We start from the raw sequence: 23237 nt of genomic DNA on the forward strand, positions 1-23237 counted from the left end.
TCTCCCATACCACTCCCCACCTGGCTGGGTTATCCCCTCTTTCTCTTGGTAGAGTTGAGACCAAAATAAGAGATTGAGATTGTGTGTAGAAACCCTAGGCTGCCCCACCCACCAGAGCAGGTGCGCTGCCAGGAGCCAGTAGAGGGACCTGATCACCCCTGTTCTGGCCAAAAAGGAGATACATAAAAGTCAAGTCCAGCCAGCACGGCTGATGCCAGCTCACTCACCCGAGTCTGTCTTCTTGGCGTACTTCTTGCTCTGGCCCCGGATGATGAGCACGAAGACCAGAAGCAGGATGAAGATGAGGCCGACCAGGGCAATGACCACCAAGAACCACCACTCCTCATAGAAGGGGTTGGCTTTCTGGGCTGGAGCACAGATGGTCAGGTATATAGGGTGCTCAGCCCCCTCCTCCCTCCAAATCTCCTGCTCCAGTTGGGACCCTACTAACTGCTACAATCTATGGGAAGGCAGGGTCTGTACCCTCCGAATGAGGCAGAACCTCTGTAAGGACAGTTTCACCTCAAGTATCCGCTCTGATCAGTCGGTAAAGGGCTGCCTGGAGGGCTGATGTCAGATGAGTTCTGAGATGGCTACCTGGCTCAATAGGAAAGAGTGCTAAGATTGATTAGTGATGTCTGCCAGGGACATAGGAGGGGAGAGTGGCAGTGTCTTAGCTACTTTTTCCCTTTTTTTTTTGAGACGGAGTTTCACTCTTATTTCCCAGGCTGGAGTGCAATGGCATGACTTGGCTCACTGCAACCTCCACTTCCCAGGTTCAAGCAATTCTCCTGCCTCAGCCTTCCAAGTAACTGGGATTACAGGCACCTGCCACCACACCCGGCTAACCTTTGTATTTTTAGTAGACACGGGGTTTCACCATGTTGGCCAGGCTGGTCTCTAACTACTGACCTCAGGTGATCCACCTGCCTCGGCCTCCCAAAGTGTTGGGATTACAGACGTGAGCCACCATTCCCGGCCCCTTTTCTTTTTTTCTTTTGTACTTGTCTAGGAGCTATCTTGATAAGCATACCTAAATCTGTGTGGGGAAAGGTGCTTCTCTGGCCTGCAGGAGGCTGAGAGAGCTTTTCCTGAGGTTTAGTTTGGAGTGAAATTTTTGCTGGTAGCAGAAGGCAGGGGGAATTGGGAGGATGGACACAGGGGTTCTTTAGCAAAAGGTGAAAGATTTACACGATCTGAAGAAAAACCAGAGTGTGGTGAGAGGGTCTTTAGGATGTCTCTTCCAGGTGGAGCTCACTTTTCTCAAAACCCCTAGACTGTGCTTTCTGCACCCAGCCAGGACTACCCATGCTGTGTGGACAAGAGATGGGCTCTCTGTTTCAGCCTTGAAGCACTTCTGTCCCAGGATTTGGTTTTATCAATGTGGGTAAAGGAGAAGATTTGGTTCTTCAATGTGGGCAATGTGTGGCAGGGGGAGGAGGCTGGGTTCCTTTGAGTTGTGCTTCTGCTTGGGGGAAGGGGCCTTTGTATTCAGGGTGGTTAGTGATAACATTTTGGGTCAAGGGTTTAGATAGCAGAGCCCTTTGTGCGCTCTAAGACATGCCAGATAGGAAGAATGAGGGGAGGAAAATGGGAGGGGTGGTGACCCTGCTGCATCCAGACACTAGGTCAGGCCTAAGGCCCACCTGTGTCTCTGCTGCTCTGCAGGCTGCTGACCCTGCCACGTTGGGGCTGGAGGTTTCCATGGAAAGACAGTTTATGGCCTGGTGCCCATGAATGTCCTGGGTGATGAGTGCATGGAAGTTTGCATCTTGGGCCCTCTGCTCTGCCCCTACCCAGGGCTTCTGGAGTTCCTTGAAAGGGAGCCCCAAAGATGAAGATCCCTAGTTTCCTCTGGTCTTGAGGGCTGACCCAGGCCTGGGCACCAGCACTTGCCTCTTCACAGCCCCGAGGGGACAATGCGTTTTTGTTCCCGCCCCATGCTCCTGGTGCCCTGGTGCCTCTCCTCCTTCCGCCCTGCCCAGTGTCAGCCCCCAGGCTCTGCTGTGGGGCTCCCCCACTCCCTCAGCCCCCAGGCCGGTACCTGGCACAGACTGGGAGGGGCTGCTGGGGGTGCCGAAGCCGTAGTCGTTGACCGCGATGACCCGGAAGTCATAGCTCACGCCCGGCTTCAGGATGTCCATGCTGAACGTGTAGGAGCTCACCTCCTTGGGGATGTCTTTGATGAGGATGTCCCACAGTCCCTCGTCTGCAGGAGCACAGAGATGGAGGCCCTGGGAGGTGAGGGGGAGCCCCAAATCCCGCTCCCAGCCCCGTTCTGACTATGCTCCCTGAGGGCTGGGCCTGTTGGATCCTCCCTGCTCCACACTGAATCGCAGGCCTTGGTCCTCCCTTGAAGTTTCTTAAAAAGACAGCTTTCGGGCCAAGCACGGTGGCTCATGCCTGTAATTCCAGCACTTTGAGAGGCCGAGATGGGTGGATCACCTGAGGTTAGGAGTTCGAGACCAGCCTAGCCAACATGGTGAAACCCTGTCTCTACTAAAAATACAAAAATTAGTCTGGTGTGGTGGCACATGCCTGTAATCCCAGCTACTGGGGAAGCTGAGGCAGGGAATTGCTTGAAGCTGGGAGATGGAAGTTGCAGTGAGCTGAGATCACGCCACTGCATTCTGGCCTGGGCAGCAGAGCAAGACTCAGTCTCAAAAAAAAAAAAGACACCTTTTGGAGCATCTCTTTTATTCTTTTTATTAAAATATCTGTACTACATTAAAAGATACGTACTGTGCAGAAAGTACTGTCACAACCAATGACAGAACCACCGTCCAGAGAAACAGGCTCAAGGAATTAGCACTTGTGCAGGCAGAACACTATAGATTCTGTCTTCCACTTCATTTAAAATAGTTGGAAACATGATTTTAAGTGACTGCCTAAGACATTATCATACGGGAATATCCTTCTTTACTTAACTAACCCCCTTTCCTAATTCAAAACATACACAATGGTGGCAGGAGACAAAAATAAGAGCGCTATTTTGCTTTTTTCTTTGTTTTGAGACAGAGTTTCGCTCTTGTTGCCCAGGCTGGAGTGCAATGGCAGGATCTCGGCTCACAGCAACCTCTGCCTCCCGAGTTCAAGCGATTCTCCTGCCTCAGCCTTCCGAATCCACCATGCCCGACTAATTTTGTATTTTTAGTAGAGACGGGGTTTCTCCATGTTGGTCAGGCTGGTCTCGAACTCTCGACCTCAGGTGATCTGCCTGCCTCAGCCTCCCAAAGTGCTGGGATTACAGGTGTGAGCCACTGTGCCTGGCCTTTTATTTATTTATTTATTTATTTTTTATTTTTTGAGATGGAGTCTCACTCTGTCACCCAGGCTGGAGTGCAGTGGTGCCATCTCAGCTCACCACAACCTCCGCCTCCCAGGTTCAAGCTATTTTCCTACCTCAGCCTCCCAGATAGCTGGGATTACAGGCTTACTCCACCACGCCCAGCTAAATTTTGTATTTTTTAGTAGAGACGGGGTTTCATCATGTTGGCCAGGCTGGTCTTGAACTCCTGACCTCAGGTGATCCACCTGCCTTGGCCTCCCAAAGTTAGGATTACACGTGTGAGCCACCACGCCCGGTCTTTTTCTTTTCTTTTTAGTAACAGCTGCAGGAAAGATTTGGTTTTAAAAAAATTGTTTTGAGATAGGGTCTCGCTCTGTTGCCGAGGCTAGAGTGCAGTGGTGTGCTCTTGGCTCACTGCAGCCTCAACCTCCTGGGCTCAAGTGATCCTCACACCTCAGCCTCTCAAAGTGCTGGGATTACAGGTGTGAGCCACCGCGCTCAGCCAACAGGAAGAATTTGGGTTTCCTGTCTGTTCTCCACCCTGTACTGGCGTCAGCCACCTCTGTCCTTTGCACCTGAGCTTCCGTCAGATCCCCTTCCCCTCTTTATCCATGGCTCTCTGGGCCTTGCCCTCGTGGGACATAATTCACCTTCATGCTGTTCAGTCAGAGCGGTGCGGGTGCTGCCTGGGTCAGGGAAGAGGCAAGCCCCTGCCATAGCCTTGGGGCATCCATCATGTTGGTGGCAAGGCCAGGAGGGGCCCTGGCTGCATGCTCTGGGTGGGACTGATGGGGTCAGCCTGGCCCTGAGAGAGGGTGCGTCTTCCTGCTGGTGGCAGTGCGGGGCTGATTTGGAAACTGAAGTATCCAAGCCACCCTGGGCCTAGTCAGACCCCTCTTCACGGTAGAAGGACGTCAGTGAGGCCAGCTCGCAGGTCCTCTCTGTCTGGCCTGCTCCAGGGAGGTCACCCAGTGGCCAACAGTGGGTTTTCCAGGCTGCTGCCACTAGGGACTAAAAGACCCTAACTTCCCCTAGCCTGCCCCAACCAAGCACCTCCAGTCTCTCACATGCAGGGCCCGTTCTTCTCGCCGTTCTGCTTCTGCACCGTCTGGTTGAAGCTACTCTCCCGCCAGAGGTGTGCCCAGTTCAAGGCCGCCCTTCCCTAGGGCTGATGGTTTTGTTTTCCTCACCATACCTTCTCATAGACCCAGCCGTGTAAGTCGAGCACTGCAGCAGAGGTGCCTCGACGCCCTGGCGTCCTGTCTGAATTTTGGACCCAGTGGTGGGACCTGCTGAGGGGGCTGTCTCCCCACTTCCAGTGTGGATCCTTCCAATTTGGGGAAGGCCATGGGGACCCAGTCTACATCAGAGCTGTCCTTGCAGAAGGCTCCAGGGTCCCGAACCTCGGCCTCACTGTTGGTCTTACTTGTTTTTGAGCCTCTGCCTCCTACACCTCCATATATATATATATATATATATATATATATATATATATATATATATATATATTTCTTTTTAGACGGAGTCTCACTCTGTCGCCCAGGCTGGAGTGTGATGGCACGATCTCGGCTCACTGCAACCTCTGCCTCCCATTCAAGAGATTCTCCTACCTCAGCCTCTTGAGTAGCTGGGATTATAGGCACCCGCCACCACGCCCGGCTAACTTATTTATTTATTTATTTATTTAGAGACAGAGTCTCAGTCTGTCACCCAGGCTGGAGTGCTGTGACACGATCTTGGCTCACTGCAACCTCCGACTTCCGGGTTCTCCTGCCTTAGCCTCCGGAGTAGCTGGTATTACAGGCACGCGCCACCAAGCCCAGCTATTTTTTTTATTTATTTTTTATTTTTAGTAGAGATGGGGTTTCACCATATTGGCGAGGATGGTCTCGATCTCCTGACCTCGTGATCTGCCTGCCTTGGCCTCCCAACGTGCTGGGATTATAGGCGTGAGCCACTGCGCCTGACCCATCTTTTTGTTTAATATCTCTCTTTCTCTCTTTCCCCTTTGCTGGCTGCGAAATCCCTCAAGGGCAAGGATCATGACTAATTCGTCTTAAGTCTTCCTTAGTCCAGCACCCAGCACAGGCACCTTCTCAGCATTTATTGAATAAATAAATGGAACCTTTCTTCCCTGGCCTTTTCATAGCATTAGGTGCTCAGTTTCGGAACTTCATGCCTTGAAATTTTAGTACTGGGGTACAAATCCATTTTCCTCATATGCCTCTGAATTCTCTCACTCATCTTTGAATGATATCCTAATGATGATGATGATGGTGACAACAGCTGGCACTTACGCCTCTGTCAACCATCCTGGGTCTACATGCTTTCCTTTTCAAATCCACAGCAATGGCGAGAGGGATGAACTACTGTCCCCATTTTACAGATGAGGACACCAAGGCCTGGAGGAAGCTTCACTCATCTTCCCAAGGTCCTACGCTGTCAGCAGCAGAGCTGGTGTTACTGCCTGGGGCCACCTCATTTCTGGCACCGAACTTCCCTGCCCGACGCAGTCAGGTGTTGGACCTGTGTTTGCTGGACGGGCTGGGATCATTGAGGCCCCTGCTGCTGCCTTCCAGAAGCTGGGATCTCCTGCCTGCTGTTTAACCCCCCTTGTCCACCCCACACAGGGACAAAGGGTGGGGCTGGGTCAACCGGGCCAGGCCAGAAGCTGCTGGAATGTCACGCTGGGGCTCTAGCCGCCAGCCCCGGGAGTTGGCTGATGTGCAGGATGGGTTCCTGGGGCTGCAAATCCCTGGGCGAACCCCTCCCTGGGTCTGCAGCGCCTGGCAGCTCCTGGCTTGTAGACAGGGGTGTATTTAGTTTATCCTTCCTAGCACGAAGCGCAAGCAATTCAAGGGCAAATGTATGACAAGGGCTATGCCATCCTGAAGATGAGAAGGGGAGCACAGAAGAAGGGGCAGGGGGCATGGAGGGGAGAGATGCTCACCCCATAACAGCAGCCTGCTCTCAAACAGCCTTAGGGACAGACCACCATGCCCCTTGCCCCCTCTCCTCCCTCCTCCCTGTGCCTGGTTACTGATCCTGTCCTCTGCTCTCTGGCCCTGGCCCTGCTCCGAGTCCTGGTTTCTCACAGGGCCCTGGCTTGGTCCTTCCTTTTATGCTCAGGTCTTGATTCCACCAGTGTGGACCAAGTCACAGCCCACAAACTTGGAACACCAGAGTCCCATGCTGGGCCTCCCAGGAAACACTGGAGAATCAACAGGGCCAGAGTCAGGGGCCAACATTCCACAGCCTGGCACCCCAGCTGGCCAACTTGGGTGGAATAAACAGGTGCAGGCCCTGGTTGGGAGAAGCACGTAGTGGTCTCCTGGCCAACTCAGCAGCCGGCACCAGAGGGCCAGGGAGGGACCATCTGGAGTGGGGAGAGAGCCAGCCCCGCGTGCATCCTCCGGCCACACAGCAGATCTGAGCAGCTAGATGTATTCACTATATGCAACTGTGATTATTAGCATGTGATTAAGGCAGGAGTGGTGGTAATGTCTTCCAGGAGCTACTAGAATTATTAACTCTCTGCTATTGGGATGATTAGTGCCCAGCTACCTCGAAGTATTAACAATTCATCACTGGGATGTTTCCATATTCCCCATTAGAAGTATTAGCTACCGAGATGCCTGGTGGCATCCCATTATGATTGTTATTTGCTATTTGGGCTAGAGCAACAAAGTCTTGTTTTCCTTCTCAATTTTAATCACCTAACCGCGGATCCATGGGATACAGAGAACAGGCCTCCTGCTCTTGCTGACTCTGGCACCTCTGATTAACTTGGAAACCTAGCAACGCAGGGAGCTGGCAGTGGCTGCAAGCTCCTGAGAGTAAGCAGAGCCCAGCAAGCGGGTGTCAGGATGGGTGAAACCGGAGCAGTGGGGAGCAGCCCCCCGACTGACTTATCTGTCACTCATCTCCTGATGGCTTTGGAAGTTCTTGTGATTCAATTTCAGGCTTGACAGGAGAGGCTGGTACGATTACAGCAGCCACTGAGACAGCCATGATGGCAGAGGCAGGGCTTCGAGAGGCAGCCAGGGTCTCCTTAGTAATGGGGCACCCATCAGTGGGGTCGTATGGAGGATTCGGTGTGTGACCCACGTGAGCCACGTGCTCAGGCTTCTGGCCTCCTGAGCAATCCTCAACCCAAGCTGGTCCTCAGCTAGCACTAACAGCCGTTCTCTGGGGGCCTCCTGGGGGTTACTTAGCTAGGAGTCCAGCTCTAGGAGCCCCCCAACCCAGTTTCCCACTCCTCAACAGGGCCAGGTGACTTCACCTGTAGTAGCACAAGCGCCTTCTCAGGCGGAGGACAGAGGCAAGTGCCCCAAGTGGAGGGACCCAGGAAGAAGGGAGACAATGAGCTGTGGGGTCTCAGCCCAGCAGGGCGGGGCGCACCTGAAGGTCTGGCCTCGATGACGTAGCGGGTGATGGGCCCTTTGCCCGGGTCTCCGCTGGACCAGTGAATGGCGATGGCAGAGCTGTACCGCACGATGATGGGCACGCCAGGCGGTCCTGGGGCACCTGCAGACAGCACACAGAGGCGAGGGATGTATGGAACCCAGAACAGCCACCCAGCCCGTCACCCTGGGCTCGAGGAGGAACACTGGGTGACAAAACCAACCCTGGACAGAGAGCCGCCAGGAAGCCCTGTAAATGTTGCGGCCTGAGAGTACGTCTCAGGCTGGGCCTGCCAGGATGGACTGTTGTCCCCCTGGGCTACCCCTATGCCCCATATTCCAAATCCCAGGGCAGAAGACAAATGGAATGGTCCAGAAAGGTCCCTGGAGTAGAGTCAGGGGACCTGGGTTCCAGCCCAGAACGTGTTAGATGGGTGATTTTGATCAATTCACATAGCCTTCCAGTGCCTCAGTTTCCCCCTCTATAAGGGCCTTTTGGAAGGTAAGGCTTGAAAGCTGTGTCCTGGATGGTGGGGAATAGAGGTGGGTGCGATGATGGCAGAGTGGGCCCATGAGAGGAGGGGGTTGGTCGGAGCGGGGCTGAAGAGTCCAGTTTCTCCCTCCTGGCAGGTGATATGATGTCCGCCCTCCCTCCTTCCTGCCTGAAATCCCCCAACCCCAACTGCATTTCCTATTAGGTTAGACAAGGGGAGAGGGGGTTTACGCCCCAGGAGGCCTTGGGGCCTGTGCTGCTAGGAGGAGGGAGGAAGCACCGGGCCCCATGCCGCGCTCCTGGAATGAAGGTACGTCAGGAGCAGCCCGGGAAGTGGGCCAGTGAGGGAGCCGGCCCTAGGAGCTGGAGCAGATGAGAGGAGGTGACTCCAGCAATGAGAGGAGTGAGCCAGGTATCTGTCTACAAGGGGCTCTGAGCCCCATCTCTTGGGGGTGCCTGTCCAGAATCCCGACCCCACATGCTGTCACCTCCAATTCTGCTCCCCACCAAAGGCGGGGCTCTGTACTCCCAGAGCTGGGTACACAGTAGGTGCTTCCTCTGTGCTTAGGGGATGAGGGAGGGAACCAGTGCATGAGTGGGTGGCCACCTGGTTTGTTGGTGGGGGGTCTCTGTGGAGCAGAGTCTAGCCTCACACTGATGCTCCCCCAGGGCCCTGGAGGGCCAGCAGGCCCTCCTTACACAGCCTGGCAACCCCACCCGGCCACTATGCCCACCCCATCGCTCACACAGCCTGGCAGCCCCGCCCGGCCCCTATGCCCACCCCACAGCCTTGGAGGGCACCATTTCCTTTCTTCCCTATGGAGCAGGCTGTCTGCAGCACAAGGGCAGAGTAACTGCGGGGTCAGGTGGGGTGGATGCGCCTGAGGGAGTGTGGTAGGGCAGGCAGCCCTCAGGACCCTGTACTCATCCTGTACAGGACAGTACTCAGGGCTGAGGACAGAGCCTGCACCTTCTCCGGGGCCAGGAGCTTCCAGCGAGTCCAGCCACTGCCTGGCTGCGTGTTCCCCGCCTGCAGACCGCCCCCTGCACCCACACCATGTGGGAGGATGGCTTCATTTCTTTTTTTGAGACACGTTCTCACTCTGTTGCCCAGGCGGGAGTGCAGGGGCATGATCACAGCTCACTGCAGCCTCCACCTCCTGGGCTCAAATGATTCTCCCACCACAGCCTCCTGAGTAGCTGGGACTTCAGGTATTCACCAGTATGCCTGGATAATTTTATTTTTGTAGAGATGGGGTTTTGCTGTGTTGCCCAGGCTGGTCTTGAACTCCTGGGCTCAGGCAATCCACCCACCTCCACCTCCCAAAATGTTGGGATTACAGGCGTGAACCCCCACACCCAGCTGGTTCTTTCTTTCTCAGAGTGCCCTCCACTACCTTCTCTGAACCCTCTGCCCTTTATCTCCTCCCACCTCCCCACCTCTCAGCCTGGGACACTTCAAGCCTCAGGATAGAACAGCCTGTCCTCCGCACAGCCCTCTCCTGTCCCCAGGCCACTGCCAACGCTTGGTCCTCAGTTGCTTGCCAGCTCTCTCTCCTACTTTTGTTTCCCAGGAAGCTGGCTCAGGTGAGAGGCAGCGCGGGGCAGGGCTGGAGGCAGATAAAAGGACAGCGGCTGGGTGGCTCCTGGGCTGCCTCCTGCAGGCTTTGTCCTGAGTTTGCCCTAGAGCTACAGGGCTTCTTTGCAGAACCAGACTGTGGGGAATAGAAAGTGACTGGCCAGAAAGAAAAAGTGAAGCGCAGCCAGACTAAGCCATTAGGGGAAGACTCCCTTCCTGAGTCAGGCTAATTGGGACTGCTGGGGAGGGGAGGCCTGCGCCACTCTTGGCTGAAGGGGGTGGGCAGAGGAGGAGATGGGATTTTAGGGGAAGTCCAGGATGGGCTGTACCACTTCTTAGGGAGGGAGGCAGCAGAGTGGTCTGGGAGGTGACTTTTGTGTTCAGGACAGGACATTCTACACTGACCAGTAACAGGGACTTTGGAGGGCTAAACCTTGACCATGGCAAATGCCTGGGGGGATGAGGAGAGGGAGGGGAAGGGAGGTGAAGAGGACATTTAAAGGAGGCGATTGGGCACAGTGGCTCATGCCTGTAATCCCAGCACTTTGGGAGACTGCAGCAGGTGGATCACTTGAGGTCAGGAGTTGGAGACCAGCCTGGCCAAACCCTGTCTCTACTAAAAATACAAAAATTAGCTGGTCGTGGTGGAAATCACCTGTAATCCCAGCTACTCGGGAGGCTGAAGCTTGAGAATTGCTTGAACCCGGGAGGTGGAGGTTGCAGTGAACTGAGATTGCACCACTGCACTCCAGCGTGGATGACAGAGCGAGACTCTGTCTCCAAAAAAAAAAAAAAAAAAAGCCCAAACGCTCTTTCCGCCATCTTTCCGCACCGCCACAATGGTGCGCATGAATGTCCTGGCAGATGCTCTCAAGAGTATCAACAATGCCGAAAAGAGAGGCAAGCGCCAGGTGCTTATTAGGCCGTGCTCCAAAGTCATCGTCCGGTTTCTCACTGTGATGATGAAGCATGGTTACATTGGCGAATTTGAAATCATTGATGACCACAGAGCTGGGAAAATTGTTGTGAACCTCACAGGCAGGCTAAACAAGTGTGGGGTGATCAGCCCCAGATTTGACGTGCAACTCAAAGACCTGAAAAAATGGCAGAATAATCTGCTTCCATCCCGCCAGTTTGGTTTCATTGTACTGACAACCTCAGCTGGCATCATGGACCATGAAGAAGCAAGACGAAAACACACAGGAGGGAAAATCCTGGGATTCTTTTTCTAGGGATGTAATACATATATTTACAAATAAAATGCCTCATGGAAAAAAAAAAAAAAAAAAGCCCAAACAACAACAACAGAAACAATACAGGAGATTAAGGAAGACTTCCTGGGGTGAGGGGCGGGCAGTTACACACAAAAGGGCATTCTGCGGAGGGGGTGGGTGGTGAGGTGGGGGAGGCAGGGCCCTGGCTGTGAATAGGTGACCTGCTCCATCAGGTGTTTCTCAAGGTGCCACTTTGTCACGGCCTCCAGGGGCTTTTGTGTAAGTGCAGATTGCCAGGTCCCACCTCAGCCCCAGGAAATCAACCCCTCCGAGCATCCACCCTGGGAACGTGCATTTTAGTGCGCCCTGCTCTGAGAACCGCTGCCTGGAGGGTAGGGGTGGTTCAGGGGCGTGGGAAGATGGCTCTGGCTGGGTGAAAGGCAGGGGCACCTGCCAGGCTGCATCCTTCCAGGACGGAAATAAAGGAGGCCATGCAATTAGCAGGGAGAGAAAGAACAAAGCAGGCGCGGTGGCCAGGCCAGGCCTGTGGGCTGGGCCTAAGTGGGAGAGGAGGGGGCGCTGCTCCAGGGTTTGTGGCTTGAGGAACCTGAGAGAACACTGATGCCATTAATCAAAGCGTGGAGCCCGGGAGGAGGGAGGGGTCACTGGGCACCAGGGGAAAGAGTGAGCTCTGTCCTCCACTCTGTTTCCAGGGTCCAGCACAACTCTTGACACCGGGGGCCCCTTCTGACTGGGGGCGCTGAACCGCCGCGTGGAGGACATGCCTGGTCCGTTGCTCTCCTACCTTCTCCGGGGCCCGTGGTGACGTTGGCTTCGATCTCCGGCCCGTAGGTGAAGGTCTTGGCTCTGATGCGGAACCTGTAGGTCACCCCCTCCGCCAGGTCCTTCACCTTCAGCCACAGGGGGCTGTTCCCCTTCACGTCCACTGTCACGATCTTGCTGACTCCTGGGGGAGGCACAGCAAGTGGGGACTGGGCACAGGGCCCACCGAGGGCACTGGAGGCCACGGGGAAGGGGAAGCGGCCATGGCCTGGGCCCCAGGACCCTGGGCAGGGGCCTCACTCCTTGAGGTCAGGCTGAAATGCACCCCCAGCCCACACAGCCACATTGCCCATGCTGTGTTTCTCAGAGCACGGTCCTGCCTGCTGTTCTCAGGGAGAACGGCTCCATGGTTCAGTATGTTTGGGAAAAGCTACTACTGTCTGTGTCTACTGAGTAGCCACAGGGTCCATCAGCATCTACAGAAAAGAGAACACTCGCCATCCTGTTTAACGTAACCTCTGCACCCCAAATATGTTTTAGCTCCATTTCTATTCCCTTATGCAGCATCCCATGGGACTAGAATTATATCCTTTTTCAGGAAGTGCTTCCATAAAAATACCAAAAGCCCAGAGTTGGGGGGACACACTTTTGCCCAGGTCCTCCACCTGAGCCCCACTCCAGCTCCACCTCTGGGGTTCAGCCAGGAGCTCACATGGCCCTCCATCACCTATATCTGCCACAATTTTTTTTTTTTTAAGACAAGGTCTTGCTCTGTTGCTCAGGCACAATCATGGCTCACTGTAGCCTCGACCTCCTGGGTTCAAGCCATCCTCCCACTTTCAGCCTTCCAAGTAGCTAAGACTGTAGGTGTGCACCATCATGCCCGGCTCATTTTTAAATTTTTGTAGAGACAGGGTCTCATTATGTTGCCCAGGCTGGTCGCGAACTCCTGGCCTCAAGTGATCCTCCCATCTTGGCCTCTCAAAGTGCTGGGATTATAGGCATGAACCACTATGCCCAGTCCACCAAGCTTTTTAGGGCAAAAGTGAGGATGCCTCAGCACCCCAAATCACAGCAACTAGAGGGGAGGCTTGAGCCAGCTTTCAGGAGGTGGGGGTTTGCACTCTGTGCTTTGCGAATCCAAATACTCCTGACTGCCAGCCTCCCTGGGATCCGGGGTTAGTGTCATTTCCCACGTCCATCGAGCACGCCAGTCACCAGTGAAAGACAGGCCTTGCAGCCAATAGGCTGGGCTCAGACCCAGTGATGGCGCTGGCCCCGGCATGTCCCTTAACTTGGCTTCAGTTTGTTCTGCCGAGTGAGGGTGTCCACAGCATCTTAGGCAGGGATGCTATGAGCTTTAAGTAAAATAACAGAGATGTAGGTGCCTGACCTATTTATTGACTAAGTGGATTACTAATATTATCGTTTTGAGGTGGATTTTCACTATTGTTGCCCAGGCTGGAGTGCAATGGCGCGATCTCAGCTCACTGAAACCTCCGCCTCCTGGGTTCAAGCGATTCTCCTGCCTCAGCCTCCCGAGTAGGCGTCCACTACCACACCCAGCTAATTTTGTATTTTTAGTAGAGACAGGATTTTGCCACGTTGGTCAGGCTGGTCTCAAACTCCTGAACTCAGGTGATCCACCGCCTTGGCTCCCGAAGTGCTGGGATTGCAGGTGTGAGCCACCGCACCCGGCCGCTAAGTGGATTACTAAATGATGGAACAATGTAGGCTCAGAGGGGCTTCCTGAAAGAATGAAATGACCCTGGGACCAGGAACAGGGACTCTGGCTACCTGCTCCTTGACAATTCTGAACAAAGCCCTCATCTGCCTGGACCTTGGTTTTCCCTACAGGACAGTGGGGGCTGCTGGGCTCTTGTGAGGCTGGTTTGCTGTTGACCTGAACCCAGGATGAACTGGGGTGTGGACACTGGGCTGTCCAGGCGGGGCCTTGTCTTGCTGTACTTATTAACTGAACTATTATGGGAAGATGGGAATGTGTAGGGGTGTGGAGTTGAGCCACACAGTCCAGATCCCACCAGACTGTGGAACTGGAAGGCAAAGAGCTCACATCCTCAAGTTGAGAGGGTCCTGGACAGGCCAGGTTGAGGACCCTGTGAAGAGGGCTTGTGCTGGCCCCCTGTACCTTGTCTCGGGGACTGCTGTCCTCTGCCCCACTCCGGCCCTGCACCTGACTGGATCTCCTGCTGGGGCCTGGCTCCCCCCTGGTGTTCTAACACACAGCTCCCCTTTATAGAACAAGCTGCTGGCACCCAGGTGGTGGCAGGGAAGACTGAGGGCCATTGTTCCCTCGGCTCACCGAGAACTGCTGGTCACAATGATGTTCCCAGGTCTCTGCCCCTTGTTCTTGCCAGGCTCCGTGATTGGAGGGGGTGAGAGTGAGAGGGGTGGCTCCAGAGGTCAGCCACACCCCCAGCACCTGGCCGGGACTAGTCCCAGGCAGCGAGGAACGCAGTTTCCTTCCTGCCTAAATCCCATCCTCATAGGATGGTTGTTGGTAACAAAATGGCAGGGATTTCTCGGCATGTTACCAGGGGTAGAAAGCTGGCAGGTACCAGATGCCCATTGTCAGGGGCTGCGCAGCCCAGCCTAGGAGCCCAGAAATGGGCAGGTTCCCAGCTGGGGCCCGGAGGAAGGGGTCATAAGACCAGTCAGATGAACAGGGTTAAGGACAAGAGCGAGGTCATTTGCAGAGCAGGGCTCTTGATCTGGGGTCCACAGATAGCAGTGGGGGGTGCAGGGACCTCCCTGGTCTTGTGTATCTTCCTGGGGAGAGGCTCTGAAGCTTTGGTCAGATTCTCATCAGATTCTCCAAGGGGTTCCTGACTCCCACCAAAGCTAAAGAAGGACTAACCCACAGTAAAGCTGAGAACCCTGAGGTTTGGGAAAGGGCAAAGTAGGACTTTCAGGGGCTCCCCTCTTCTTTTTCTTTTTTTTTTTCTTTTGAGATGGAATCTAGCTCTGTCACCCAGGCTGGAGTGCAGTGGCGTGATCCCGGCTTACTGCAACCTCTGCCTCCCAGGTTCAAGCGATTCTCCTGCCTCAGCTTCCCGAGTAGCTGAGACTACAGGTACCCACCACCACACCCGGCTAATTTTTGTATTTTCAGTAGAGACGGGGTTTCACCATGTTGGCCAGGCTGGTCTTGGAACTCCTGACCTCAGGTGATCCACCCGCTTCAGCCTCCCAAAGTGCTGTCATTACAGGCGTGAGCCACCGTCCCTGGCTGCCCCCCTTCTTTATGGTCTCAACAGAGCCCTGTCCACTCAGGTTTCCCTTCCTTTCCTCCCTGTTTCCGTTGACCAAAGGGGGAAGAATATATTTAACGATTCTCTGCCTGGAAGTTAGGAGACCTGGATCTCTCTTCCAACTCTGCCCTCAACTTGCTGTTGTTTTACCTTGGAAATGCCCTTTCCCTTGTCTGGGACTCAGTTTCCGTGTTTATAAGATGGGGAGACTCTCACCGAATCTCACTCATGTGTAGTGGCTGTGATGGGCGCCCAGATGAGAGCGAGCTTTTGCAAAGTGGGGGGCTGGGGAGCTGTGCGTGGGGGTCCACTCACCATCCACGGGGCTGCAGGGCTCGTACACCAGCCTGTAGCCCTCCAGGATGCCATTGGGGAACTGCGGGGCTTCCCAGGACACGTTCACTGAGGTTGTGGTCAGCTCACTGAACTTGACCGAGCTGGGAGCGCTGGGGGCTGCGGGAGACAGCAAAGGGTTTTTGTTTCCTTCTTCTGTGGAAGTTCAAAGCCTAGGGTTCAGCTCCAAGGAGCTAGCGGGAGTGTTGGGTCTGAGCCCGGGAGAAACAAGAGTGTGGGGCTCAGCAGAAAGGGCGGGCAGGAGGGGTCACTGGAGGCCATCAGGCCCCCTTCCTCTCCTCTCTCAACTTTCCAGTATCAGAGTCCTAAGAACTGGGAAGAAAGAGAACTCGATTTTTCCCTCAAGTTGCAGAATTCAGGCTTCTCCCTGCTAAGTGGCTCTGAGCCCGGGCTATGAGTGTGGGACAAGCTGTCACACGCCCGGGGTCATCGTGGGGCAAGGCCATTTCCTGGCTTTGTGGGGTTTGTCTTTTGGCTTCCGTGGAGGAGAAGGTAGGGGGTGTCTGGGCCTCAGAACATTCGGTAGGCGCTAAACAAAGAAGACACCAGAACCACAGCAGACGGAGATGGCCTTCCTGTCCTCCCGGGGCTCCAGGGCTTGTCACAGAGGCCCCACGCAGTCAGGGGGAGCCATGCCAAGGACAGTCAGACCCTCAGGGAGAAATGTTTTCTCGGACCAAGAACCCTGTGGCAACCCCAAAAACATGGGGGTGGGGGCTCCCCTGAGGGGGAGGACAGAGGAAGGGCAGGAAGCGTCCCAATCTGCGGCATCCCCAGCTGGCCCGGGGAGGATGACCAGGCTATTATTGTCCGGCGCTGCCTCCCCACCACGCTGGAGCTAATCCGGACCCGCTTCCGGCTCCAGCCCCGGGAGGCAGAGTCAGCGAGTGTCTTTGAAGGAGGGAGGTGAGCTCAGGGGGCCCTTCCTGCCTCCCCTGTGCTACAGGGACGTGGGACAGAACATGTTGTCCTGCTGCCGCAGTGACGGAAGCCTCGGGTTCCCTGGGGTTCGCATCTGGCAGATGACACTGACAAAAGAGTGGCCGGGACAGGAGGCGGACGGACAGACTTGTATATTCAGCAGCTCACATTCATTCTGGCCACAGTCAGACCCTGGGGGTAGTGGAGGGAAAGGGTTCCCTGGAGCCAGGGCTTGTCCCCAGAGAGAGTCATAATGAGGAACTGATGCCACAGGTGTGCCCCCTGCAGCTCTTTAAAAGCCACATGTCACTGACAGCATAGGAAGCAGCAGGTTGAACAAGATGCTCAAGGGAGGCCGGGGCAAAAGGCCAGTATTCCAGTCCGCGAGGACAGAACACTTGGTTCTCTCAGAAATCCTGGGTTCCAGCCTCTGCTGCCCCAGTGACCAGCTGGGCAACCCTCGACAAGCAGTATAACTTCCTGGGTGACCCCGGCTCATCGTGAGATGAGGGTGCCGCCTGCCCTGCCTGTCCACGGGGCTTCTGGGAGGGTTAAGTGTGACAGTGCCTGACTACCAGGCTCACTCTGCACACAGGCAGCAGGATTCTCACCAGTGCCCTCTCCTCTGCACCCGCCACCCTTCAGCCTCCCAATCTCCCCTCCCTGCCTCTACTCTCTCCCCTCCACCAGGCCATCTTCCGCACAGCAGCCGGAGCACTTTTCTCTAAATGTAAACCAGACCCTGTTGCTCAACTGCTCAAGCCCTCCCATGGCTTCCCAGCATACTTTTTAAATTTTTTTATTTTTTAAGACAGATTATTGCTCTGTCACCCAGGCTGGAGTGCAGTGGTACAATCTCAGCTCACTGCAACCTCCACCTCCCAGGTTCAAGCGATTCTCCTGCCTCAGCCTCCTGAGTAGCTGGGATTGGAGAGGGGTGCACCACCATGCCCAGCTAATTTTTGTAGTTTTTTTAGTACAGATAGGGTTTCATCATGTTGGCCAGGCTGGTCTTGAACTCCTGACCTCAAATGATCCACCCACCTCGGCCTCCCAAAGTGCTGGGATTACAGGTGTGAGACACCATGTGTGGTCCATTGTACTTATAACTAATCCCAATCCCAATCTCCCAGCCTGAGCTCTCGCCCCATTTTCCTGCAAGCCACCTGGCTTTCTCTACGTTCCCGGGTTCCTCTCCAGCCCCTAGGCCTTAGCACCTGCTGTTCCCTCTGCCTGGAACCCCCAACACCCTCTGCCACCTCCTGAGAGCATCCCATGGCTGGCCTCTTGTTTTTTTTTTTTTTTTTTTTTGGGGACAGAGTCTTACTCTGTCACCCAGGCTAGAGTGCAGCAGTAGCACAATCTCGGCTCACTGCAACCTCCACCTCCCGGGTTCAAGAGATTCTCCTGCCTCAGCCTCCCGAGTAGCTGGGATTACAGGCACGTACCACCACGCCTGGATACTTTTTTATATTTTTAGTAGAGACAGGGTGTCACCATGTTGGCCAGGCTGGTCTCGAACTCCTGACCTCAGGTGATCCACCTGCCTTGGCTTCCCAAAGTGCTGGGATTACAGGCGTGAGCCACCATGCCCGGCCCCTGCTGGCCTCTTCTCATTCAAATCTCACCTCCTCAGGGAGGGCTTTGTGGGTGAGCCTATCCAGAGCCATCCACCCACTCCTGCCTCACTCTTAGGTCACCTGTGCTGACCCCCGTCTGCATTTACTTCATCAACTTGCTTATGATCTGTCCCCCGCACTAGGGTGGGGACCTCGTTGGTCTCACTGTTGTGTCCCTAGCATCTAGCATGGCACGGGCTCATAAGACACTCAGTATTTGTGGAATGAACAAAGCCAGAGAGACAGAGGGAAGGCAGGTGGGAAGAAGGCAGGGAGCAGAAGTAGGCTGGCTGGGAGGGGCTGGGGGTGCTGACTGTCCGTCTGCAAGGCAGGGCAAAGAGTGGGGAGGACAGGGATGAGATGTGGGGGTTTCTCAAGGCTTTATGGGGACAGCTTCTCTTTTCTGAGAATGGGCTCTCCCACCTGGGAGGGTGTCTCTGGGGACCTGGGTACCAGGACCAGATCCTCAGGCAGATAAGGCAGCTGCCTGCATGCCTGCCAAGAGCCCGGATGCCAGGTGGGTCCTCCTGCAACCCCCCGTGGCCGACCTACCCCTCCCCTCCTCAGGGCCCCCTCTCCCACCTGCTTGCTGGGTCTGGCCTTGGGTGGGGGTGCTCCGAGGCCCATCCCCAGCGGCGTTGAAGGCGGCCACGCTGACCATGTAGGCCGTGTAGCCAGTCAAGTTCTTGAGCTTCACGCTGTTCTCAGCCAGGAAAAGCGTCTTCACTCGCTCCGTGAGGTTCCCCCGCTGGGCTTCCCAGAAATAAATCTGTGGGAACAGAAGGATGTGGGAGTGAGGGGGACAGGGGCAATGAGCGTCCCTCCTGTCCCTGCTGACCTGTAGTCTCAGAGACACCTTCATTGCTGTGAGTCACCTGGGAAACAGTGGAGAAGTCTTTAAGAGGCCGGGTGCGGTGGCTCACACCTGTAATCCCAGCACTTTGGGAGGCAGAGGTGGGTGGATCACTTGAGGCCAGGAGTTCAAGACTAGCCTGGCCAACATGGTGAATCCCCGTTTCTACTAGAAATACAAAAAAATTAGCCGGGCATGGTGGCAAGTGCCTGTAGTCCCAGCTACTCTGGAGGCTGAGGCAGGAAAATCACTTGAACCTGGGAGGTAGAGGTTGCAGTGAGCTGAGATCACGCCACTGTACTCCAGCCTGGGTGACAGAGCAAGACTCCATCTCAAAAAAAAAAAAAAAAAAAAAAGAATTTAAGAACTGTTTTAGAAACCTTTCTGGAACCTTCCTTTTCACAGCCAAGACCCTGGTCTCTGCCAGACAGTAAACTCCAGGGCATGGCCCCCAAATGTCTGTGTTTCCCGCCATGCCTGGAGGATTTACCATAGCGCTGGCACATCAGCACTTAGTACAGTTCCTGGAGGAATAAAGCAAATCCGTCCTACGGGAGGCTGAGCTGGGGAGATAAGGCAGTGTGGAGTCTATCCGGACAGAGTGTGGTGCAAGCGCTGGTGGCCTCATGTCACCTGGGAGATGGTGAGGGATGCAGAGTCTCAGGGCCACCCCGGGCCCGCTGCACCAGCAGCTGCTGGTTAACAGGAACAAGGCCTGCTGCAGAGGAAGGCCTCGGCCAAGACGGCGGGCAGCGGGAGGCTGAATCCCAGCTGTACCGCATACAGCAGTGGGACCTGGCCAGCTGACTCCCCAGAGCTGCAGTTTTGTCGTACATTCAGTGAGGTTAAGGACACGTACTTCCTGGGGTCCGTGTGAGGGGTGCAGGTTCTAAGGGTTTCACGCAGGTACTTGGCCAGTTTCCTAAGGAACCCCGTGGCTGCAGAAGGTTTTAGGCCAGGAACACAACAGGTGCTCCGTGGTGTTTTCTCTTCCTTTCTGTTTTTTGAGACGGAGTCTCGCACTGTCGCACAGGCTGGAGTGCTGTGGTGCGATCTCGCTCCGCCTCCCGGGTTCACGCCATTCTCCTGCCTCAGCCTCCCGAGTAGCTGGGACACAGGCACCCGCCACCACGCCCCGCTAATTTTTTGTATTTTTAGTAGAGACGGGATTTCACCGTGTTAGCCAGGATGGTCTTGATCTCCTGACCTTGTGATCCGCCCGCCTCGGCCTCCCAAAGTGCTGGGGTTACAGGCGCGAACCACCAAGCCCGGCCATTGTTTTCAATCATTTCCTCTGTAGCACAGGTTAACACTTCTGCTAGTTCCAGGACTGAGGCCATCCAGATAGCGGCCAGCTGGGCCCAGCCACGTGCAAAATTGGAGGTCATTTGGCGCCCCCTGCTGGCCAATGAGGTTTCTGCATGTCACCGGCTTTTCAATTTCTCATTTCCCTGGAGGAAGCCCATACAGTGAGAAAGAGCTAATAAAAGTGTCCCCACTGGCATGTATGGGTGGCAGTTAGGACATCTTGTTACCATGAAATCCTTGCTCTTCTCCAATCCCTCTCCCCCTTTATTATTTATTTATTTATTTGAGACAGGCCTCACTCTGTTGCCCAGGCTGGAGTGCAGTGGCACGATCACAGCTCACTGCAGCCTCAACCACCTGGGCTCAAGCCATCCTCCCACCTCAGCCTCCTGAGTAGCCAGGACTACAGGTGTGCACCACCACACCCAGCTAAGTTTTTAATTTTTTGTAGAGACGGGGTCTTGCCATGTTTCCCAGGCTGGTCTTGAACTCCTGGGCTCAAGCGATCCAACCACCTTGGCTTCCCAAAGTGCTGAGATTACAGGTGTGAGCCACTGTGCCCGGCCCTCTCTCCCATTTTATTTTATTTTATTTCAAGACAGGGTCTCACTTTGTCACGCAGACTGGGGTGCAGTGGCATGATCTTGGCTCATGTAACCTTGACCTCCAGGTTCAAGCAATCCTTCCGCCTCAGCTCCCCAGGTAGCTCTGACTACATGAGTGCTACCACACCTGGCTATTTCTTTCGTAGAGATGGGGATTTCTTTTGTAGTGATTTCTTTTTTAGAAAGGGGGAGAGGGCCGGGTGCAGTGGCTCACACCTGTAATCCTAGCACTTGGGAAGCTGAGGCAGGGGAATCGCCTGTGCCCATGAGTTCAAGACCAGCCTGGGCAACATGGCAAGACCCCTGTCTCTACTAAAAATACAAAAATTAGCCAGGAGTGGTGGTGTGCACCTGCAGTTCCAGCTACTTGGGAGGCTGAGGCAGGAGGATGGCTTGAACCTGGGAGGTGAAGGTTGCAGTGAGCTGAGATCACACCACTGCACTCCAGCCTGGGCAACAGAGCAAGACTCCATCTCTAAAATAAAATAAAAATAATGAAAAGCAGATTCTTCTCATATGGATAGATGAATGAAAGCAGAGGCAGTCATGTATGAAATCATTCATTCACTCATGCATTCATACTAATGGGGGTACAACAGTTAACAAAGTTCCTGTTGGATTTGGAAAGGTCATGGCTGATGCTAAAAGTCTGCCATTATTAGCACACAGGTGGTCTTCCATGAGTGCACACTAGGAGAATGAATGGATTCTCTTAGGTAGAGAAGAGGGCTGTGGATTGATTCCCGGGGGCCTCCAGCATTCAGTGGTTGGTGGGGAGGAAGAGCTTGCGAGGGAAGCCGAGGAAAGCAAGCATTTTGGGAGGAAGGAGAGATCCATGTGTCAAACACAGCTGCTGAGTCAGGCAGGATAAGCCTGTGGTTTGACTCGATATGAGCAACATGGGTATTATTAACAACTTTGGCAGGAAGAGCTTCGGTGGGGTGGCGGGGATGAGAACCTATTTGGAGCAGGTTCAAGGGAGAAAGAGAGCAGAGGAATCGGAGGGGGTGAGTACAGAAGATTCTTTTGAGGAATTCTGCTGTAAAGGGGCCAAAGAAATGGGTGACAACTGGAAGAAAATGTGAGGTCAGGCCAGGTGCGGTGGCTCACACCTATAATCCCAGCACTTTGGAAGGCTGAGGCAGGTGGATCACCTGAGGTCAGGAGTTTGAGACCAGCCTGGCCAACATGGCGAAACTCTATCTCTACTAAAAATACAAAAATTAGCCGGGCATGGTGGCGGATGCCTGTAATCCCAGCTACTCAGGAGGCTGAGGCAGGAGAATCACTTGAACCTGAGAGGTGGAGGCTGCAGTGAGCTGAGATAGCACCACTGCACTCCAGCCTGGGCAACGGAGCGAGAGTCCGTTAAAAAAAAAAAAAGTGAGGTCAGGAAAAGGCATAAAAAGAGGAAACATATCTCAGAATGCTTTTCTGCCCTGCCCGTGGGAGCTATCCACTGGGGAGGTGGAGGAGAGGAAGGGCCAATGGCTGCAGTCATGCTCTTGGGTGAGGAGTGGGTCGGGGCCTAGAACCCAGGGACAGCTGTCTTCACAAACCAGGCACTCCGGCAGGTGCATCTTGTTTGTGAGCGCTGCATTCTGCGGACCTTTGTTAGCTGATGATTCACAGTGAGAGGGACTGACACGCGTGCAAAGGACATAAAGGGACTGAGCCCAGATCCTGGTTCCCATGGGGCACACTGCTGAGCTGCATGGGGCACACTGATGGGTAACCAGGAGTCTGCCAGAATGCAGGCTCCAGCGGGCAGGCATCTCGGTCCATGTGGCCCCCTTGGGACCCAAACACCTAGAATCATGGCTGGCACATCCATGGTCCTCAATCAATATCTGCTGGATGAATAAATGCCTTATGTGGACAGGGGCAAGCATGGGAGTGCACCATTATAATCACGAACCTGCCATTTACTATGCCCAATTCTCTGCCCTTTCGTTTCTTTTTTCAGCTTTATTGAGGTATAATTGACAATCTAAGATCTATATATAGCCGGGCATGGTGGTGGGTGCCTGTAATCCCAGCTACTTGGGAGGCTGAGACAGGACAATCCCTTGAACCTAGGAGGCGGAGGTTGCAGTGAGTGGAGATCACACCACTGCACTCCAGCCTGGGTGACAGAGTGAGACTCTGTCTCGAAAAAAACAAACAAAAAAAAAATCAAAAAACAAAAAAACCCCAAAAAACTGTATGTGTTTAAGGTATACAACATGGTGTTCTGATATACACATGCATTATGAAATGATTACCACAATCAAGCTAATTAACATGTTCATCATCTTTTTGCGGTGAGAACCTTCTGAGCAAATTTCAAGTGTACAATACGGTATCATTAACTATCATCACCATGTTGTACATTAGATCTAGATCGTATTCAGCCTGCTTCACTGAAATGCTGTATCCTGGGACCTTCTCCCTATTTCCCTCACTCCCTCAGCCCCTGGCAACCGCTGTTCTACTCTCTGTTCCTATGAGTTTGATTATTTTAGATTCCACATATACGCGAGGTCATGCGGTATTTGTCTTTCT

The 23237-nt window shown here is 54.2% G+C and overlaps 2 protein-coding genes across 3 annotated transcripts in view; one reads left to right on the forward strand and one right to left on the reverse strand.

The window, feature by feature from the left end:
• SDK2 (sidekick cell adhesion molecule 2) overlaps positions 1 to 23237 on the reverse strand; it is a 316025-nt gene that overhangs the window by 15660 nt on the left and 277128 nt on the right. For both annotated transcript variants that reach the window (XM_008965925.4, XM_003813355.5), the window contains 6 exons: positions 18510 to 18696; positions 15349 to 15486; positions 11784 to 11945; positions 7691 to 7816; positions 2045 to 2209; positions 228 to 368 (listed from right to left, as the gene is read on the reverse strand). In XM_008965925.4, coding sequence (XP_008964173.3) covers positions 228 to 368; positions 2045 to 2209; positions 7691 to 7816; positions 11784 to 11945; positions 15349 to 15486; positions 18510 to 18696 — 919 coding nt within the window. The remainder of the gene's footprint in view (positions 1 to 227; positions 369 to 2044; positions 2210 to 7690; positions 7817 to 11783; positions 11946 to 15348; positions 15487 to 18509; positions 18697 to 23237) is intronic.
• Positions 10558 to 11025, forward strand: LOC117976602 (small ribosomal subunit protein uS8-like). Its single transcript, XM_034942814.3, has one exon. The coding sequence runs from the start codon at positions 10604 to 10606 to the stop codon at positions 10994 to 10996; it is 393 nt and encodes a 130-aa protein (XP_034798705.2). The 5' UTR covers positions 10558 to 10603; the 3' UTR covers positions 10997 to 11025.

Source organism: Pan paniscus, chromosome 19, assembly GCF_029289425.2.
Source record: "Pan paniscus chromosome 19, NHGRI_mPanPan1-v2.0_pri, whole genome shotgun sequence".
Taxonomy (NCBI): domain Eukaryota; kingdom Metazoa; phylum Chordata; class Mammalia; order Primates; family Hominidae; genus Pan; species Pan paniscus.